This window comes from Notamacropus eugenii, chromosome 1 (assembly GCF_028372415.1).
Source record: "Notamacropus eugenii isolate mMacEug1 chromosome 1, mMacEug1.pri_v2, whole genome shotgun sequence".
NCBI lineage: Eukaryota > Metazoa > Chordata > Mammalia > Diprotodontia > Macropodidae > Notamacropus > Notamacropus eugenii.
Window position 1 is genome coordinate 609,575,650 of NC_092872.1, and position 17,608 is coordinate 609,593,257.

Sequence of the window (17,608 nt, forward strand, 5' to 3'; positions counted from 1 at the left end):
TTTAGAGATTTTCTGGGAACTAAGAGAGGCCCATAGATTTTATGTTGTGGACTTTAGTTTTGGGGAAAGAGCCCCTAAGATTTCTAATATTTGACAGACTGATACATTTCTTTGAGACCCTGATGTACCTGTCAAAGGAGGTATATCTTTCTCAATAATATGCCAGGCACTTTGCTAAATGCTGGGGATAAAAAGACAAAAACAAAGCATTTCCTTTTTTTGATGTCCTTAATATTCTTTTTGGGAAAACAACATGTGCATAGAAAATTAAATGACTTAGAAAATATATGGCATAATGGGGAAGTAGGTAGTAGAAGGCACAGGTCTTGTATGAAGGGCAGTTAGCTAGCAATGGAAGGGTAGGGTAGAATGGGATAGCTACATGGGAGAGATGAGACTGACAGGGATGTTTATAAAAGAGTGAGGATTGTTGGCTTGGGAAAGGAGTTTCAACTTTATCAGCCTATAATACAGAGACATTCTGAATAGAACTAAAGAGTAGTAGATACTATTAATTTTGATTTGATCACTAATCACTGAGTAAAAGTGGAACTGAGGGTGAGCTCCTAATTCTGCATATATCTGGGCAAGGGTTCATGCAGTCATAGGGTCATTGGATCTGAGATTTAGATTTCAAAGGCAATTTCATCTAACCCCCTTATTTTACAGATGAAGGTAGACTGAGGGTTAGAGATTGGAACCAAGGTCTTTGTATTGGCAATCACACTAGCAAACAAGGTGGGTCGCTGGCACAGGTTCTTTGATCTGCTTTCTAAAGGAAAGACATCTTCAAAGGGGTCAGCAATCTTACTTTAATTAAACAGTGCAGACAGACAAGTAGAAAGAAATGAGTATCCAAGAAAGAATTCAATAGACAGGGCTCCAGCTGCCTAAAATAGAATAATAGATACCTAATCACCAGATCAGGGAGCACCAGAATCTGCGTTCTTAAAGCTCAAGGGTTCCCCTTAATGGTGGCTACCCAGAGTCTCATCTGGCTAAATCACAAACTTTTTTCTCATGAGTGAGTCCCAAAACAAAATACTAACTTTCCAGTAGATGGGTTTTCAAACAAAGAAAAGCTTGAAAACCTATGTGCCTCAGCACTTAATTGGATCCATGTGATCCAGAATCTAATTGGCTCTGCATCAGGGCTCTGTGTGACTGTAGATGTGTCACAGCTGTGAACTGAGCTGAAGTTCAAAGCAGCAAGACATGCATGATTGAAATACCTGTGTACCTTTAGACCTGGAAACACAGCTTCTGTTCCAAAGGAAAAGGGGACACGTGGTTACATAAGTCTGTTAATGGATGGGGAAGATCTTATATCCCATTAACCCTACAGTCTTCCAGACTCCAAATCCAACATAATGCCTGTACAGTGCTGAGACGTATTTCCTCTTACCCTCAGCCAGCAACCTCTGTTCTCATTCCAGTGTTGAGTAGATTTTCTCCCCTAGATGGGATGGAGGTCTGGAGCGTCCAGACTGGCCTGGTTGCTAGTATGGAGTTGGAGGACCAATGAGGCAAATGACCAAATGGTAGAGATGGCATATAAAGCTTGTTAACCCAGGGAATGTGCCTTGAACTCAGGTGCCATCCCAGTGTGCCTTTCAAGGCTCACCAAATCTCTGCAGTTTCCAGAAAAAGTAGAATACATCCTTCCTGAAGAGCATTTTCCAACCAATTGTTACAATGTCTGTGGCACAGTTCTTTCTGTATGTGTCCTCCGTCCTTAAGAAACAGTTTCTCAGAGAAAAGGACCTATTTATATGAAAGTATTTCTAGCACCTCTCTTTGTGGTGGAATTGGAAATTGAAAGGATGCCTGTCAGTTGGGGAATGGCTGAACAAGCTGTAGTGTATAATTGTGATGGAATAATATTGTGCTCTAAGAAATGAAAAGCAGGGTGATTTCAGAAAAACCTGGAAAGACTTACATGAACTGATGCAAAGTGAAGTGAGCAGAACTATTAGAATGTACATAGTAACAGCAATGTAGTATGATGAACTGTGAATGACTTAATTATTCTCAGCAATACAGTGTTCCAAGACAATCTCAAAGGACCCATGATAAAGCATGTTATCTTCTTGAAAGAAAGAACTGATACTGAATATAGACTGGAGCATGTGTTCTTCCTTCCTTCCTTCCTTCCTTCCTTCCTTCCTTCCTTCCTTCCTTCCTTCCTTCCTTCCTTCCTTCCTTCCTTCCTTCCTTCTCCCTTTCATTCTTTTTTTATTCGAGTCTTCTTGTACAAAATGACTAATGTGGAAATATCTTACATGATTGCATGTATGCACATTGGATTACTTACTTTCTCAAGGAGGGGAGAAGGGAGGGAGAGATAGAATTTGGAACCCAAAACTTAAAAAAAAAATGTTAAAAATTGGTTTAACATATAATTGGGGAAAATATTTAAAAAAAAAACAAAAACAGAAACAGTTCCTCAGGCTCCAAATTGAACCAAAATCATTCATACCAAATTCGGTTGTTAATCTAAATTCATAGGAAACTCCTTGGAAAAAGAAATCAGGTTGCCAGTGTCACTGGGTTTTGGGGGTTTATGAGTAGAATGTATCTTGGCAAAGCGGTGAACCTAGAATTCCCTGTGCTGTCCTTGTGTTGGACCAGTGGAATTTTAAATAGCTAGCCTCAAGCTTTGTTTTTCTTTGCCCCAGGCAAGCTGTTCCACATATTTGTCAGCTCCTGGTCTGGTATTGCTGCTCTGGCTTAGTGAGCTCAGTTATCAGCACTATGTTCCCTGTGCTCAAGAGTCTTATTTTCTGGAACTGAGTGGCTGCTCCCTTGTTGATCTTTTGTGTTTTGCTAGTCCAGTTAGTTTCAGTTTGTTTTCTATCAGCTTCAAGAATGCCCTTACCCTAGATGAACTGGTTTTGGTTTAAGCACCTAAAAACACAAGGAGTCAATGTATGAGCTGAGGCACTGGTCATTTTACACCCTTTTGCTACCCTTCTGGCCCATAAAGACCTGGAACAGTCCAGGGAAGGCTTTCTGCTCCAGGGATAAAATGCAATCAGTGGTGATACATAACATAGAGAGGCTTCTTTATCAACCATAGTACACAATGATAGTGGACAGAATATGTGTGTGTGTGTGTCTGTGTGTGTGTGTGTACATGATATCTTGAAACTGGGGAGGAGACTTCAAAGAATAATTTCTCAAATGAAAGCAACATTAGAAATTGATGTGGGCAGAAGGTGATTAACTGTCATTAAATACAGAAAATATCAATTAGACACTAATTGCTCTAGGACTTGTTTTATTTTGTACAATTACAGAGGTAGGTGTTCTTAGTTTTTAAATAGGTACATACAAATAGATGCATGCAAGAAGGAAAGCTTCTTGAATTTTTGGCATGATGTAAGTTTTGGAGGGGGAAAATCTAGTCTGTAGACTTTTTTTTTTTAAAAAAGAAACCTGGCATTTTAGTAGAATTTAGTAGAATTGAGAAACTCTGAAGAAAAAAATTTTTTTTAATTTCCTGTTATTAGCACATGTTCATAAGGCTTCACATGGAATGTTAGAGATATTGTTAGATGGAATTATGAGATTTATTATTGTTTAGAATATTATATAGAATATTATTATTTAGAATTTTTATTAGATTAGAATGTTAGGTAATTATTGAATATTAGATGAAACCTGAAAATTTTGGGGTTGGAGAGATATGAGAGAAAGACAATAAGGGGTTTAGGGTGGGTGGATGAGAAGAAATGGGTATAGTTTTCCTAAACACGACCCCATCTACCTACAAAGGGCAGTCACAGGCTAAGGAAGAGAGAGAGGAAATCTGTGTGCAGGGAAGAGGTACATCCTTTGATTCCTTGAGAGATTCTGTCTGCCAACAGGCATAGGCATCCCATCGGCCCAGAGATATGAAATGTTCTGCTGGGAAGGTGCAAACTGAGTATTGATAGCTCTTCCCCCTTTAGGAATAATCTAGGACACAAGTTGGTTCTTAAAGTGTCAAGGACATCCATACCCCCCATCCCACCCCCAGAGTTTCTTCAGGGTCCAAACTAAATTTTCATAATACTAAAATGTTTTCATTTCTAATTTGAGGAATATCAATAAATGTCAGCCCCATAAACAAGATCTCTTTGGGGTGTAGAGTTCTGAGACCAAAAGGTTTGAGAATGGCTGGCCTACGGGAAGCTTTTTACCAAGGGACACATGATTCCCTCCAGACCATGGAAAACGATAGTGCTGGTTCTAGTGGTTGTCTTTTCTTCCTTCTCATGTACCTCTATTCTGACGTACTGGGTCCTATCCCAAAGAACTCAACCTCATTCTTCTTGCTTTGGACTCCTGCGGTCTGAAGTACCTTTAACCAAGGCCTGTAATACTTGACAGAATCATAGGGACTCTGTTGGAAGAAACTTCGGAGATTATTGGATCCTACCAAATCTGAAATAGGACCCTTCTCCATGAGAGTCCTAACAAGTGGTCTTATAGTGTCTTTTTTTCCTTATGAGGCAGAAGATTCACCTTTTGGATAGCTTAAAGTTTTAGGGAGTCTTCCCCCATATGTTGAACCTAAAATTGCCTCTTTTATGCCCTTTGATCCTAGTTCTGCCCTCTGGGGTCAAGTCAAACAGGCCTAATCCCTCCTCCAGTGACAACCCTTCAAATATTTGAATACCCTCACCCCCAGTTTCCCTTTTTCTGAGCTAAACATCCCAAATTTCTCCAACTAATTCTTATAATGCTTGATGTCACCTGGTCATTCTGGTTGCCCTCTTTTGGACTTAATACAGTTTTTCAATGTCCTTGCTAAAACCCAGAACTCACCAGAATGAATGCTCCAGATGAGGTTTTACAGACTTTGATCAGGGTGGGACTCTCATCTCCTCTATTCTGGGCCCTCTGCATCTATCAGAGCAGCCCAAGACTGTATTAGCTTCTTTGACTGCCACATCACAATGTAGCCTCCCTCCCTGGAGATAAAAAGCCACACACAGATCTGGTGCTGAGACACAGCAGCATGTGGCAGCACTTTTTATTACCAGATCCCCTCACTTGTTTATTCAGGTGTGCAAACACCCAAGTGAACCCAGATGATAAAGCTACAAGCAGCATAGAGACTCTTTCTGCTCTCAGATTAATGCTGCTGTCTTCTCTTGCGTGAAAACAGAGATGTCTGAATATTTTTTCCTTTCTTTCTTCTCTCTGTTTTTGCCCTGACTTTCCACCCTATACGTATATGTTTGTTGTTCTTTCTGTTCCTTCCCAGCTTTGTAAAAACATCTGTCACTCGTAAGACACCCCCCCCATTCGTTATTGTCTTCACTATTCAGTCCCTTGAGTGTATGGTGTATTATATGGTAGTATATATTCTTTCTAAATAATTGTTTTAACTGTGAATGGAAAGAGTTCTTATGGAGGCACGTATCTATTCAAGGACCAGGCTGTACAGTAAAAGGAGAGAGTTGCCCCTCAGCCAATTGTGTCCTGCCCAATTTTCCTGTAAACAGACTGAGTGGATATTTCTGAACCTGGTTGTTTGTCCTTCTCGGAATCGAAATGAAAACTGCACATTCCTATAGTCCCTCACTCATTTTGCTAATCCCTGCTGGTTATTGAAGCCCATAGATTGGATAACAGTAGGTCCTGCCCAAGCTCCGTTTAATGACTGTTCTAGGGAGCCTCCTGGCTTAGAGTGATTATAAATAGTAACTGTTTCCCTTCCCTTCCCTTCCAGCTTGGTTTAGTTATTTTTTCTTTTGCTTATTAAAGGGTCAAACGACTATTTTAGAGACTATTTAAAGAGGCCTATTCACTGAATGAGCATTACCTCATTCTAAGTCAGTACCTGAATAGACATTGGCCTAAAAAGGCCAAGGTGTCCCACTGCATCCTGTGCCATCTCCTGTCATCCTGATGAATATCTGATCACTGGATCCAGATGGCTCAGGAGAAGAAAATGAGGCTGGTGACTTTGCACAGCCCTCCCTCCCTCAAAAGAATGTCAGGTGCAAGTCTTGTCATCATTTCTCTGAGGTCATGGTCTTCTTCAAAAAGGAAGGACAAACACAACAACTTACCATGTGTGTACATAGTTAATTACATGTCCTGTCCTTAATTAGAATGTAATTAGAACTTGAGGACAGGGGCAGAATTTTTTTGACTTTCTTTTTATCCCTAGTACTTAGCATAGTTCCTGGTGCATTGTAAGCACTTTCCTGCCATTTCTTTCTCCACAACATCTCTTGCATCTGATTTCTTTTCTCATGTAACTACTACTCATATATCTACTATAACAGTAATAGATGTCTACATAATCATAATTTCCCTTAATATCTCCCCTTGCCGAGAGCTATCTCATATAAGAAATAGAATTTTAAAATTTGTTTATTAATTAATTTATTTTTAGATTGCGACATTCATTTCCACAGGATTTTGAGTTCCAAATTTTCTTCTCATCTCTCTCTTCTCCCCCACTCTGAGATGGAATGCATTCTGATTACCCCTTCCCCCAGTCATCCCTCCCTTTTATCATCCCCCCTTCATATCCCCTTTCCCTTTATTTTCTTGAGGGGAAATAGGTTTTTATACCCCATTGCATGTATATCTTATTTTCCGGTTACATGTAAAAACAGTTTTTTAACATTTGTTTTTAAAACGTTTGAGTTCCAAATTCTCTCTTCTACCTCCCCACCCACCCTTATTGAAAAGGCAAGCAATTCAATATAGGTTATACATGTATAGTTATGCAAAACACTTCTGTAATAGTCATGTTGTGAAAGACTACTTATGTTTCCCTCTATCTCATCCTGCCCCCACTTGTTCTATTTTCTCCTTTGCCCCTCTCCCTTTTCAAAAGTGTTTTCTTCTATCTACCCCTCCCCCAATCTGACTTCCCTTCTATCATTCTCCCTCCTCATTCCCTTCCCCCTATTTTCCTGTAGGGTAAGATACCCAATTAAGTGTGTATGTTATTTCCTCCTTAAGCCAAATCTGATGACAGTAAGGTTCACTCATTTCTTCTTGCCTTCCCTCTCGCTTCCCCTCCATTGTGAAATCTTTGTCTTGCCTCTTTTATGTGAGAAAATTTATCCCATTCTATCTCTCTTTCTTTCTCCCAATATATTCCTCTCTTACCCTTTAATTTTGTTTTTAGATATCATCCCTTCATATTCAATTCACCATGTGCCATCTATCTATCTGTCTATATATCTATCTAATTTCCTCTGTCTATCCTAATAGTGAGGAAGGTATCATGAGTTACAAATATAATTTTTCCATGTAGGAATGTAAACAGTTCAACTTTAATAAGTCTCTTATGATTTCTCTTTTCTGTTTACCTTTTCTGCTTGTCTTGATTCTTGTATTTGAAAGTCAAATTTTCTATTCAACTCTGGTCTTTTCAACGAGAATGCTTGGAAATCCTCTATTTCATTGAAGTTCCATTTTTCCCCAGAAGTTCATATTCAATTTTGCTAGGTAGGTAATTCTTGGTTTTAATCGTAGCTCCTCTGACCTCTGGAATATAATATTCCAAGACATTTGATCCCTTAATGTAAACTATTGTAGAAGATGCTAGATCTTATGTGTTATCCTGATTGTATTTCCAGAATGCTCAATTTGTTTCCTTCTGGCTGATTGCAATATTTTCTCCTTGACTTGAGAACTCCGGAATTTGACTACAATATTGCTAGGAGTTTTCCTTTTGGGATCTCTTTCCAGAGGAGATTGGTAGAGTCTTTCAATTTCTATTTTACCTTCTGGTTCCGGAATATCAGGGCAGTTTTCCTTAATAATTTCTTGAAAGATTTGTGTCTAGGCTCTTTTTTTTTTGGATCATACCTTTCATTTTAAATTATGTCTCCTGCATCTACTTTCCATCTCAGTGATTTTTCCAAGGAGACATTTCACATTGTCTTCTATTTTTTTCATTCTTTTGGTTCTGTTTTATAATTTCTTGATTTCTCATAAAGTCATTAGCTTCCATTTGCTCCATTCTAATTTTGAAGGAATTGTTTTTTTCCGTGAGCTTTTGGACCTCCTTTTCCATTTGGCCAGTTCTGCTTTTTAAGGGATTCTTTTCCTCATTGGCTTTTTGGACCTCTTGTGCCATTTGGGTTTGTCTGTTTTTAATGTGTTATTTTCTTCAGTATTTTTAGAGTCTTCTTTAGTAAGCTGTTGACTTGATTTTCATAATTTTCTTGCATCACTCTTTTCCCAGTTTTTCCTCTACTTCTCTTACTTGATTTTCAAAATCCTTTTTGAGCTCCTCCATAGTCTGTGGCCAATTCATATTTTTCTTAGAGACTTTTGATGTATGAGCTTTGACTTTGTTGTCTTCTTCTGGTTGTATGTTTTGATCTTCTTTGTCATCAAAGTAAGATTCTATAGTCTGAGTTGTTTTACAATGTTTGTTCACCTTCCCAGTCAAATACTTGATTTTCTAACTTTTTGTTAAGGTAGGACTCTGTTTCCAGTGGGGTTGGGGGTAGCGGTGTGTGTACTGTCCCAGACTTCAGGGGTTTTGTATCAGCTGCTTGATCTTCCACCATCTGTGGACCCAGAGCTATGAAAGCTGCCACTGCAACTGCAGCCACCACCCTCACTGCTCCAGGGTTGGGGCCCTACCCTGGCCAGACCATGCACTCCTGTTTCACCCAGGTCACACAGAGTTTTCCCCACTGACGTTTTTGGCATTTGTGGTTGAGAAGTCTGGAAATTGTCACAGCTGCCAATGATTCAGTCCCCTGAGGCCTACTTCCAACTGTCTGTGCTGACCAGGCCCACACTGGACTGTGCTCTGCTTCTTGCTGGGTGTGATATACCCTTCCTGTCAACTTTCCAGGTTGTCTTGGTCTGGGGATTTGTTTCCCTCTGTCATTTTGTGGGTTCTGTAGCTCTAGAATTTGTTTAGAGTCTAAAAAAATTGTTTACAGGTAATTTGGAAGACTTTGGGGGGAAAGCTCAGGGAAATCTATGCTTTTACACTACCATTTGGCTCTGTCCCCCCATCTCAAGAAATAGTATTTTTAAAGCTTAAAAAAGGAAAAAGAAGAGGCAAAATTAGCATAACCCATCAATACATCAAAAATATATCCAATGTACAACACTTGTGAGTGCCCCTATCTCTGCAAAGGGGTGAAATTGGAGCATCTTCTCACATTTTTTTTTTTTTTCAAACAATGCTTGTTCTTTATCATGTTGCCACATTCACTTTGTTGTGGTGGCAGTTGTTTTTATTCATTTACATTGCTATAGTCATGGTGGATATTTTTTCTTAGCTCAGTTACTTTACTTCGCATCAGTTCACATAGATTATTGCATACTTCTTTGTACTCATATCATTCATTTTTTTGCAGCACAGTAATATATTTCATTACTTTCTTGTACCACAGTTTGTCTAACTATTCCTGAGTTTGGGGGCATCTACATTAATTTTAATTTTTTGCTTTTATAAAATTGCTGCTATGGTTGTTAATAATTTGTCATTCTTCTTTTGAGATCTGTTTATTCATATCTTTTGAATACATCTGTTGAGAAATGGCTTTTGGTATTATGTAGCTGTTAATTGTTTATATATATTGGATAGCAGCCCCTTATCAGAGAAATTTGATACAGATTTTCTTTCTCTCCATTTAACTCCCTTCTTATCTTAAGTGCATTCATTTTGTTTGTACCGATACTTTTCAGTTTTATATAGTCAAAGTTACTGATTTATCTTTTTAAAATTACCTCTATCTCCCGTTTGGTTAAAGAATATGCATCTTATACATAGCTTTGAGAGGTATATGATCTGTTTTGCTTCTAGTTTTTTATTTTATGATTCTTAAAAATAAGGTCTTATATCGATTTTGAATATGTTCTTGAATATGGTATAAAGTATTGTTCTAAACTTTATTTTTGCCAGACTGATTTTCAGTTTTCCAAAGAGTTTTTATCAAATAAGGAGTATTTTTCTAGCTAATTAATTTTTTCCATGTTGTTAAAGACTGGGCTGTTGAATTCCATTGTTTCTGATTCCCCTTTGTCTAGTTGGGTCTATAGATCTCTATTTTTTTTTTTTAATCCAATACCAATGGTTTTATGACTCCTGCTTTATACTATAGTTTTGGGTCTGGAAGTACATTCTTCATCCCTCTTTTCATCATTTCTCTTGATATTCTAGATCTTTGTTTATGCGAATATATTTTGTTATTATTTTATTAAATTTTATCAAATATCCCCTTAGTAGTTTGCTTGGTGTAGCATTAAAAGGCATACATTTGGTAGTGTTGTCATTTTTATTATAATTGGCATGGCCCAGCCATGAACACTGAATATTCCTTCAGCTATTTAAGTTGTTCTTTATTTCTCTAAGGAGCACTTTGTAATTGCATCTATATCGTTATTTTGTGTGCTTTGCTCAGCTTGTTCCCAGCAAGTTTACATTTTTGTAGTTACTTGGAATGGAGTTTCCCGTTCTATTGTTGCCTCTTGAATTTTGTCATTATTGTATATTGACATATAGTTGATTTTTGAGGATTTATTTTCTAGCCTGCCCCTTTGCTGAAACCATTGACTCAATTATTATCTTTGCTAATTTTCTAGAATATTCCAAGTTAGCCATCATATCATCAAGATGTAAGGATAGTTTTATCTCTTTTCTATACATATTTATGCTTTTAATTTCCTCTTCTTGTCTTAGTGTATTTCCATAATGATATCAAATGTTAATCAAGAGAACAGTCATTCTTAAGTTACTCTTGTTATTATTTGGAAAGGTTCTAGCATACCCCCATTTTGTAAGATGCTTACTGTTTATTTCAGGTAGATACTGTGATATTAAAAGGTCACTATGCTTAAACTTTGTAGTTTTTTAAATAGTAAATTAGCGTTATTCTTAGTCAAAACCATTTTCCCACATCTATTGAGATAATCATGTGGTTTGGGATGCTTTTATTTTTGATATATATAATTTTATTTATTGTTTTCCTAATATTGAGCCATCCTTGTATCCCTAGTATAAATCCAACTTAGTCATGATGAATGATTTCTTGGATCAATCACTGTAGTCTTTTTGACATAATTTTATTCAAATTTTTTGCATTGATAGTCATATTTTTCTGTCTCAACTTCTGTGCTTTATTCTTCTCTGGTTTAGGTCTAAGGATTATATTGGTCTCATAAAAGGAATATAGTAGGATGATTTCTTCTTCAAATTTGAGAATAATTTGTGTAGTATAAATACAAATTGTTTTTCTGGCTTCTAGTTTGCTGGTCATGCCACTCATATGATCAACAAGATGGAGGACTATATATTTTCTCCACTTGGCACTAACTCTCAGAAATCTTCCAAAAGAATCCATGGGACTAGAAATCAGGACATCCAACACAGTAACTGCTTTATGAATTAACTCTTGGAAAATTGGTAATCCTTAATGTTTTCACAAAGTATTCCTCCTCCACTAGCCTCAGTCAATGGTAGAGTGCATTTACTTATGCTTGGAACTAATACAGAGCTTCCCCTTTTGCTGCAAGGACCCTTCTGGTGCACCCCAGCACCTATTTTATCTCCCACCCCACTGCAACAAGTGTCATGCATTTGCTCTACTCAGCCATGGAGAGGTGGGAAGTGGTCAGAAATGGAAGGAATCAAGATCCTTACCTGTAGCGGCCCCTAAGGTATGGACCTTAAAAACTGGAGAGATTCTGCCAGAATACCCACCCCATATGCTAACACCTCTGTAAAAGGCAGATACAGATTCAGCCCAATCAGAGAATGAAAGAAATAAAAATAGGAACAGAACCCCCCTGGGTAGGGCAGGGAGTTCAGTATGAGTGACTGTACCAGGTTTGAAGGGAAGGGAACTAAAATTGAGCTGGGACCATTTTTGTTCTCCTAGAAGCTACTTAAGGGAGGAAATAAGACTGGTAAAAAAAAATTCCCACATAGGGAGATGCTGAAACAGCTTTTTATTTCTACCCCAGCTATACGCCCTTGTCAAAGAGGGAAATGATAAAGAGAGAAAACAGAGAGTATAAATTGAGAAAAGGCTGAAACTACCAAAGGTTTTTGAGCAGAAGAAAATTCAGTTAAAAACCTTGAGCACAAACAGATATCAACAGAAAGGACACTAAAATTACAAGGAAGAAAGTATTAAAATACCAAAAAGATTATGAATTTCTCTAAATCAGTATTATAAAATGATGACAATGGAACCATTGTCAGATGAAACAGAACCCCGTGGAATCCCACAAAAGCATGAAACCACAATAGGATGTTCCAGAATGCTTCAAAAGAGAAATTAAAACACAAAATAAGAAGTTAGAAAGAAACAAATGCCAGAATTTATGACATGTACAGCAGAAATAACGAGCAGAATAGAAAAAAAAAACCAGCCTTTAATGTATGGTGATGGGTTTCTGTCAAGAAGTGAAAGGGAGGATAAACTTGTATTTGAAACATACTGAAACCGAAGGGTGCACTCTGAAATAATAGAAACATAAGCAATAGCACTAAAAACATATATATGATCTCTGTATAAAAAGACATTGATCTCAGAGACAGTCTGAGAAGAGACAACACAAGCGTAATAGGTCTTCTAAAAAAAACAAAACATGAAAAATTGAAAAACTTGAACACCATAATTCAGGAAATAATACCAGAAAATTCCCCCAAACTTCTGAATATAGAAACTAAAGTACCAATTTAAAAAATACCCATAAATCACTTTCAGAAAACAAAATAAAACAAAAAGAGAACAAAACCTCTGTCTCAAACTCTAAGATGAATAGTGGATATATTTAACATTTCTGGAGACAAAAAAATATATTCTGTAAGTGGACAGGAGAAAGACCTACAAATATAAAGGGATAGAAATGTGAATAATAATCACACAAAAAACTGCAGTTTCTGCACTCACTAAAACCTGTAAAATGGAATAAAACTGTTTTCTAAAAGAAACTCAAGATGCATCCCCAGATTCCATTCCTTGAAAGACTGAGCCTAATCATCAATTAAAAAGATAGAGAAACTGGTATGAACCAAATATTCAACTTGCAAAAAGTCCCAAAAATGGAAACACAAGAAAATAAATTACTAAGGAAAGAATAAGTAATTAAACACACACTCACAGAGAGAGAAGAGAGGAACTAACCTAATAGGATTAAGGTGAAGAGAAAGACAATTGAGAAATATTTTTCAAATTGCGCATAGGAGTAAAGATAGAGGAGAAGTTTCCTGCCACATAGGACATAAACTATAATTCTGCATGAGGCAACTTTCTCTACCACTGTAAGTAACAATCTCAGTTGCCCATGTCACTAAGCAGTTGAGTGACTTGACAAAGGTTATTCAATTAGTATGTAGCAGAGACAGGAGCTGGGCCAGGTCTTCTTGATTCTCATTTCTCTTCTATTTACTATTCTATTTTATATTAAAACTTCTTATGTTGTTCAATAATGGAGTGATAAAATTTGCCTACATTTTAAAATTCATCACTAAAAATACATATTAAACACTAAGAAATTTCCATGGGACAAAAATTTCCCTGCATTTTCTATTTTGTTATTAGTATAGGCACCAGACACTGTCAGTCACCCCCAAAACTCCTGAACTGGAGTTTTATCTATGCATGGTCAATGAATTCATGCCCCTTCTCTTTTTAAAAAAATATTTTTATTTAGTTCACTAAATATTTTCCAATTACATGTAAAAAATTTGAACTCACTCCTTTGTTTTCTTTTATCAAAATATTTTAATTTCATTAAACGTTTCCCAATTACATGTAAAAAAATTTTTTTAACATTCATTTTTAAAATTTTGAGTTCTAAATTCTCTCCCTTCCTCACCGTGTGAGAGGGCAAGCAGTATTATATCTGTTATATGAATTCATGCAAAACTTATCTCCATATTAGCCACATTGTAAAAGAAAATACACGTGTATACACAAACATACACACATAAACAAGAAAAACAAAGTCAAAGAGTATACTTCAGTCTGTACTCAGAGTTTATCAGTTCTCTCTCTGGAGGTAGATAGCATTTTTCATCATAAGTCCTTCAAAATTGGCTTGTATCATTGTCTTCATCAGAGTTGCTAAGTCTCACAGTTGGTCATCCTTACAATACTGCTGTAACTGTGTATTACCATTCTGGTTCTGCTCACTTCACTTTGCATCCGTTCATATAAGTCTTCCTAGGCTTTTCAGAAACTATCCTCCTTGTCATTTCTTATAGCACTCTAATATTCCTTCACAATCATATAGCACAACTTGTTGAGCCATTCCCCAGTTGAAAGACATTTCCTCAATTTCTAATTCTTTGTCACCATTAAAAAAACTGCTATAAATATTTTCTTACAAATAGGTCCTTTTCCCTTTTCTTTGATCTCTTTGGGATACAAACATAGAAGTGGTATTTTTAGGTCACGGGGTATGCACGACAAAATGTATTACAGTAGAGGAAAGAGGGGAGGGAGATGAGCATTGTTTGAGATTTACTTTCATCTAATTTGATTCAAGGAGGGAACAACAAACTCAGTTAAGTATAGAAATATAACTAGCTCTATAGGCAGTAGGAGGGGAAGGGGGAAAGAAAAGGGAGGGAAGAAGTAATAAGGGTAAAGGAGAGTAAAAGGGAGGGGGACTGAAAGAAGGGAGGGAAGACCAAGGGAGGTGGTGCTCAAAAATTAAAACTCTATTGTGGAGGGGAAGGGAGAAGGGAGAACTAAAAGCATAAATGGGGAGAAAGAGGATGGAGGGAAAGACACAGATAGTAATCGTAACTGTGAATGTGAATGGGATGAACTCTCCCATAAAGTGGAGATGGATAGCAGAATGGATTAAAAGCTATAATCTAACAATATGTTGTTTACAAGGGATATGCACAGTTTTATAGCCTTTAAGTGTAGTTGCAGATTGTTCCCCAGAATTGTCGTACTAGCTTACAACTCTACCAGTGGTGCATTAGTGTCCCAATTTTTTCACATCCCCTCTAGCGTTTGTCATTTTCTTTTTCTATGTTAGCCAATCTGATAGGTATGAAGTGGTATCTCAGAGCTGGTTTAATTTGCATTTCTGTAATCAATAGTGATTTAGAATATTTTTATGTGATTATTGACAGCTTCATTTTCTTTTTCTGAAAACTGCCTGTTCGTATCTTTGGCCATTTATCAACTGACAAATAGTTTGTGTTTTTACAAATACATAGTTCTCTATGTATTTGAGACATGAGGCCTTTATCAGAGAAATTATCTGTAAAAATTTTCCCCTAGTTTCCTGTTTTGCTTCAAATCTTGGTTGTTTTAGTTTTGTTTGCCACCATAAAGAGAGCTGTTATAAACATTCTAGAACATGTAGGTTCTTTTCCTTTTTCCCTGATCATCTTTGGATATTTCCAAGTAGACCAAGCAGTGGTATTGCTGGGTCAGAAGGCACAGGTAGTTTTAATAACTTTTTGGGCAGAATTCCAGATTGCTCTCCAAAATGGTTAGATCATTTCACAATTCCATTAAGTGATCTTAAAAGCAAGGATTCTCTTTTTCTTTATATGCCCAGTGTTTAGCATATGGCTTAGCACATGGTAAGTGCCTAATTTGTGCTTAATGACTTGACCTATAGATTGTGAGATTTTTCGTGTTCTTCTGTTTCCAAATAACCTTTTATATTGACCAACATTATTATTCCATATGCTTACCTTTTTCTTTTGAGTTTCTAACATCGATCTAGTAGTTGATACTCTTAGTGAAATGCCTTGTAATTCAGCTTTCTCCCAGTTTTCTGTTGGGAGAAGGGAATGGAATACGTATTTATATGGTACCTACTATGTGCCAGGTTTTGTGCTAAGCATTTGTTACTCATATCTAATTTGATCTTTACAACAACCCTGCAGGGTAGGAACTATTATTCTCAGTTTAGAGTTCAGGAAACTGAGGCAAACAAGGTAAGTGATTTACTCAGGGTGACACAGGTTGTAAGTGTCTAAGGCTAGATTTGAACTTCCTAACCTACTGCACCATCAGTTGCCTCTGTTACATCTACGTATAAAATGTTCCCTGTTGTTTGAGTTAGGAGGGCATTTTGCTTTATCTACTACTACCCCACCAAGCCTCAGAAAGACTGTATGGGGTTATAAACCTGTACAGAGCTTCTAGGACTTAGTAATTACTGTGTATTACCCAGGATGACACCTGAAGAAAGGCTTATCATGGATGTATTAGGGAATTAATTCTAAAATAATCAAAGTTTGTCAGTTGACTAGCATGGGTTTAGTTTTTAAGTCACTCATTATATACAACAGTAATTCTCAGAAATATAAATTAGTCTGTTTTTGTTGATTCATAACGTATCATATGGACTTTGCATCATCTATTTTTAAAATAAAACAATGGAAGTAATATATTGAGTTATTTAATGTATGAAATTATATTAATTGGAAATAGTGCATACATTTGAATTGCGCACCCACTGGCTATAATTTGTAATGTAGTTTGTTGTAATACCTCCATAGCTAAAGATAGTAGGTAAGAAAGCAGAAGAACAAATGAATATTTATCATAATATAAATTAATTTTTTGACTTCTCATTGATCAGTTAAATTAAGATACCTAAAATATATGCATTTGACTTTCAAGCAACCAACTATGTGATTTGGGGTATGTGGAGTTGAAGTTTGTGACTTTGTAAGATTATGTACTGCCTCAAGAGAAAATATCAGCTAAAACTTATTTTAAAAATAGAAAAGTATGTATAATCAGCAACATCATACCTATAGATTAGTGAGTATTTGACTAGCAAATAATGAGGGAAAAAGTAAAGTCCAACATAAATGTATCAATGACTGACTTGTCATTGAAATATTATCTTTTATACTTTTTTAGGAATGGGGTGTTTCTGGGGAGCAGAGCGGAAATTTTGGAACTTGACCGGAGTGTATTCTACTCAAGTTGGCTTTGCTGGAGGCTACACTTCAAACCCAACTTATAAAGAGGTCTGCTCAGGTAGGACAATTTTGCTTTCTGAATGACCAATGTAATGGGTACTTTCTGTAGTGCTTATACAACTCACAAAAGGCATGTGGAACCTCTTTGGGCTGGCTCACTCATTCTAATACCTCTCATGTTGATAGGCCTAGGTTCCCAGAGAAGGTTCACCACCAAGTAGTTTCCCTCAAATTTCTTCAAGGTAGTAATGCTAATTCTTTGTGGGCAAATACATTCTCCCAAATCAGTACTACAGCTCCTGAACCCCCATTGGTGTAGTTCAATTTTCACAAACCCAGTATTCACAATAATGACATTCTAGATCTGAAATATAACCATTTATATAACCAATATAACCATTTATTTAACAGTATGGCAGATGAAATAATAACATATTAGAGACATATACAGGTGAAACAAATGTAGGAATAGTAAATACATTGCAATCCATACCTAAACACTTTCCCATGAATATATTCAGTATCTGTGACAGTGAATCAGCACACAGTTACAGAAACATAGCAGTGAGTCAATCATATGAGTAAGGAAAATCCATGAACTAGGTTATTTCATAACTTCTTTTTCTGTTGAACATACTGTCCATAGTATTTTTTTGATGAAGTACTTTCTGTGTTGAATGTATTATTCACTGCTACGATGAG

General features: G+C 36.7%; 1 protein-coding gene across 3 annotated transcripts in view; it reads left to right on the top strand.

Annotated features, from left to right (window-relative positions):
* The window catches only part of MSRA (methionine sulfoxide reductase A), a 581,108-nt gene that overhangs the window by 293,258 nt on the left and 270,242 nt on the right, over positions 1 to 17,608 (top strand). For all 3 annotated transcript variants that reach the window (XM_072634836.1, XM_072634837.1, XM_072634838.1), the window contains one exon: positions 16,845 to 16,964. In XM_072634836.1, the coding sequence (XP_072490937.1) occupies positions 16,845 to 16,964 (120 nt within the window). The remainder of the gene's footprint in view (positions 1 to 16,844; positions 16,965 to 17,608) is intronic.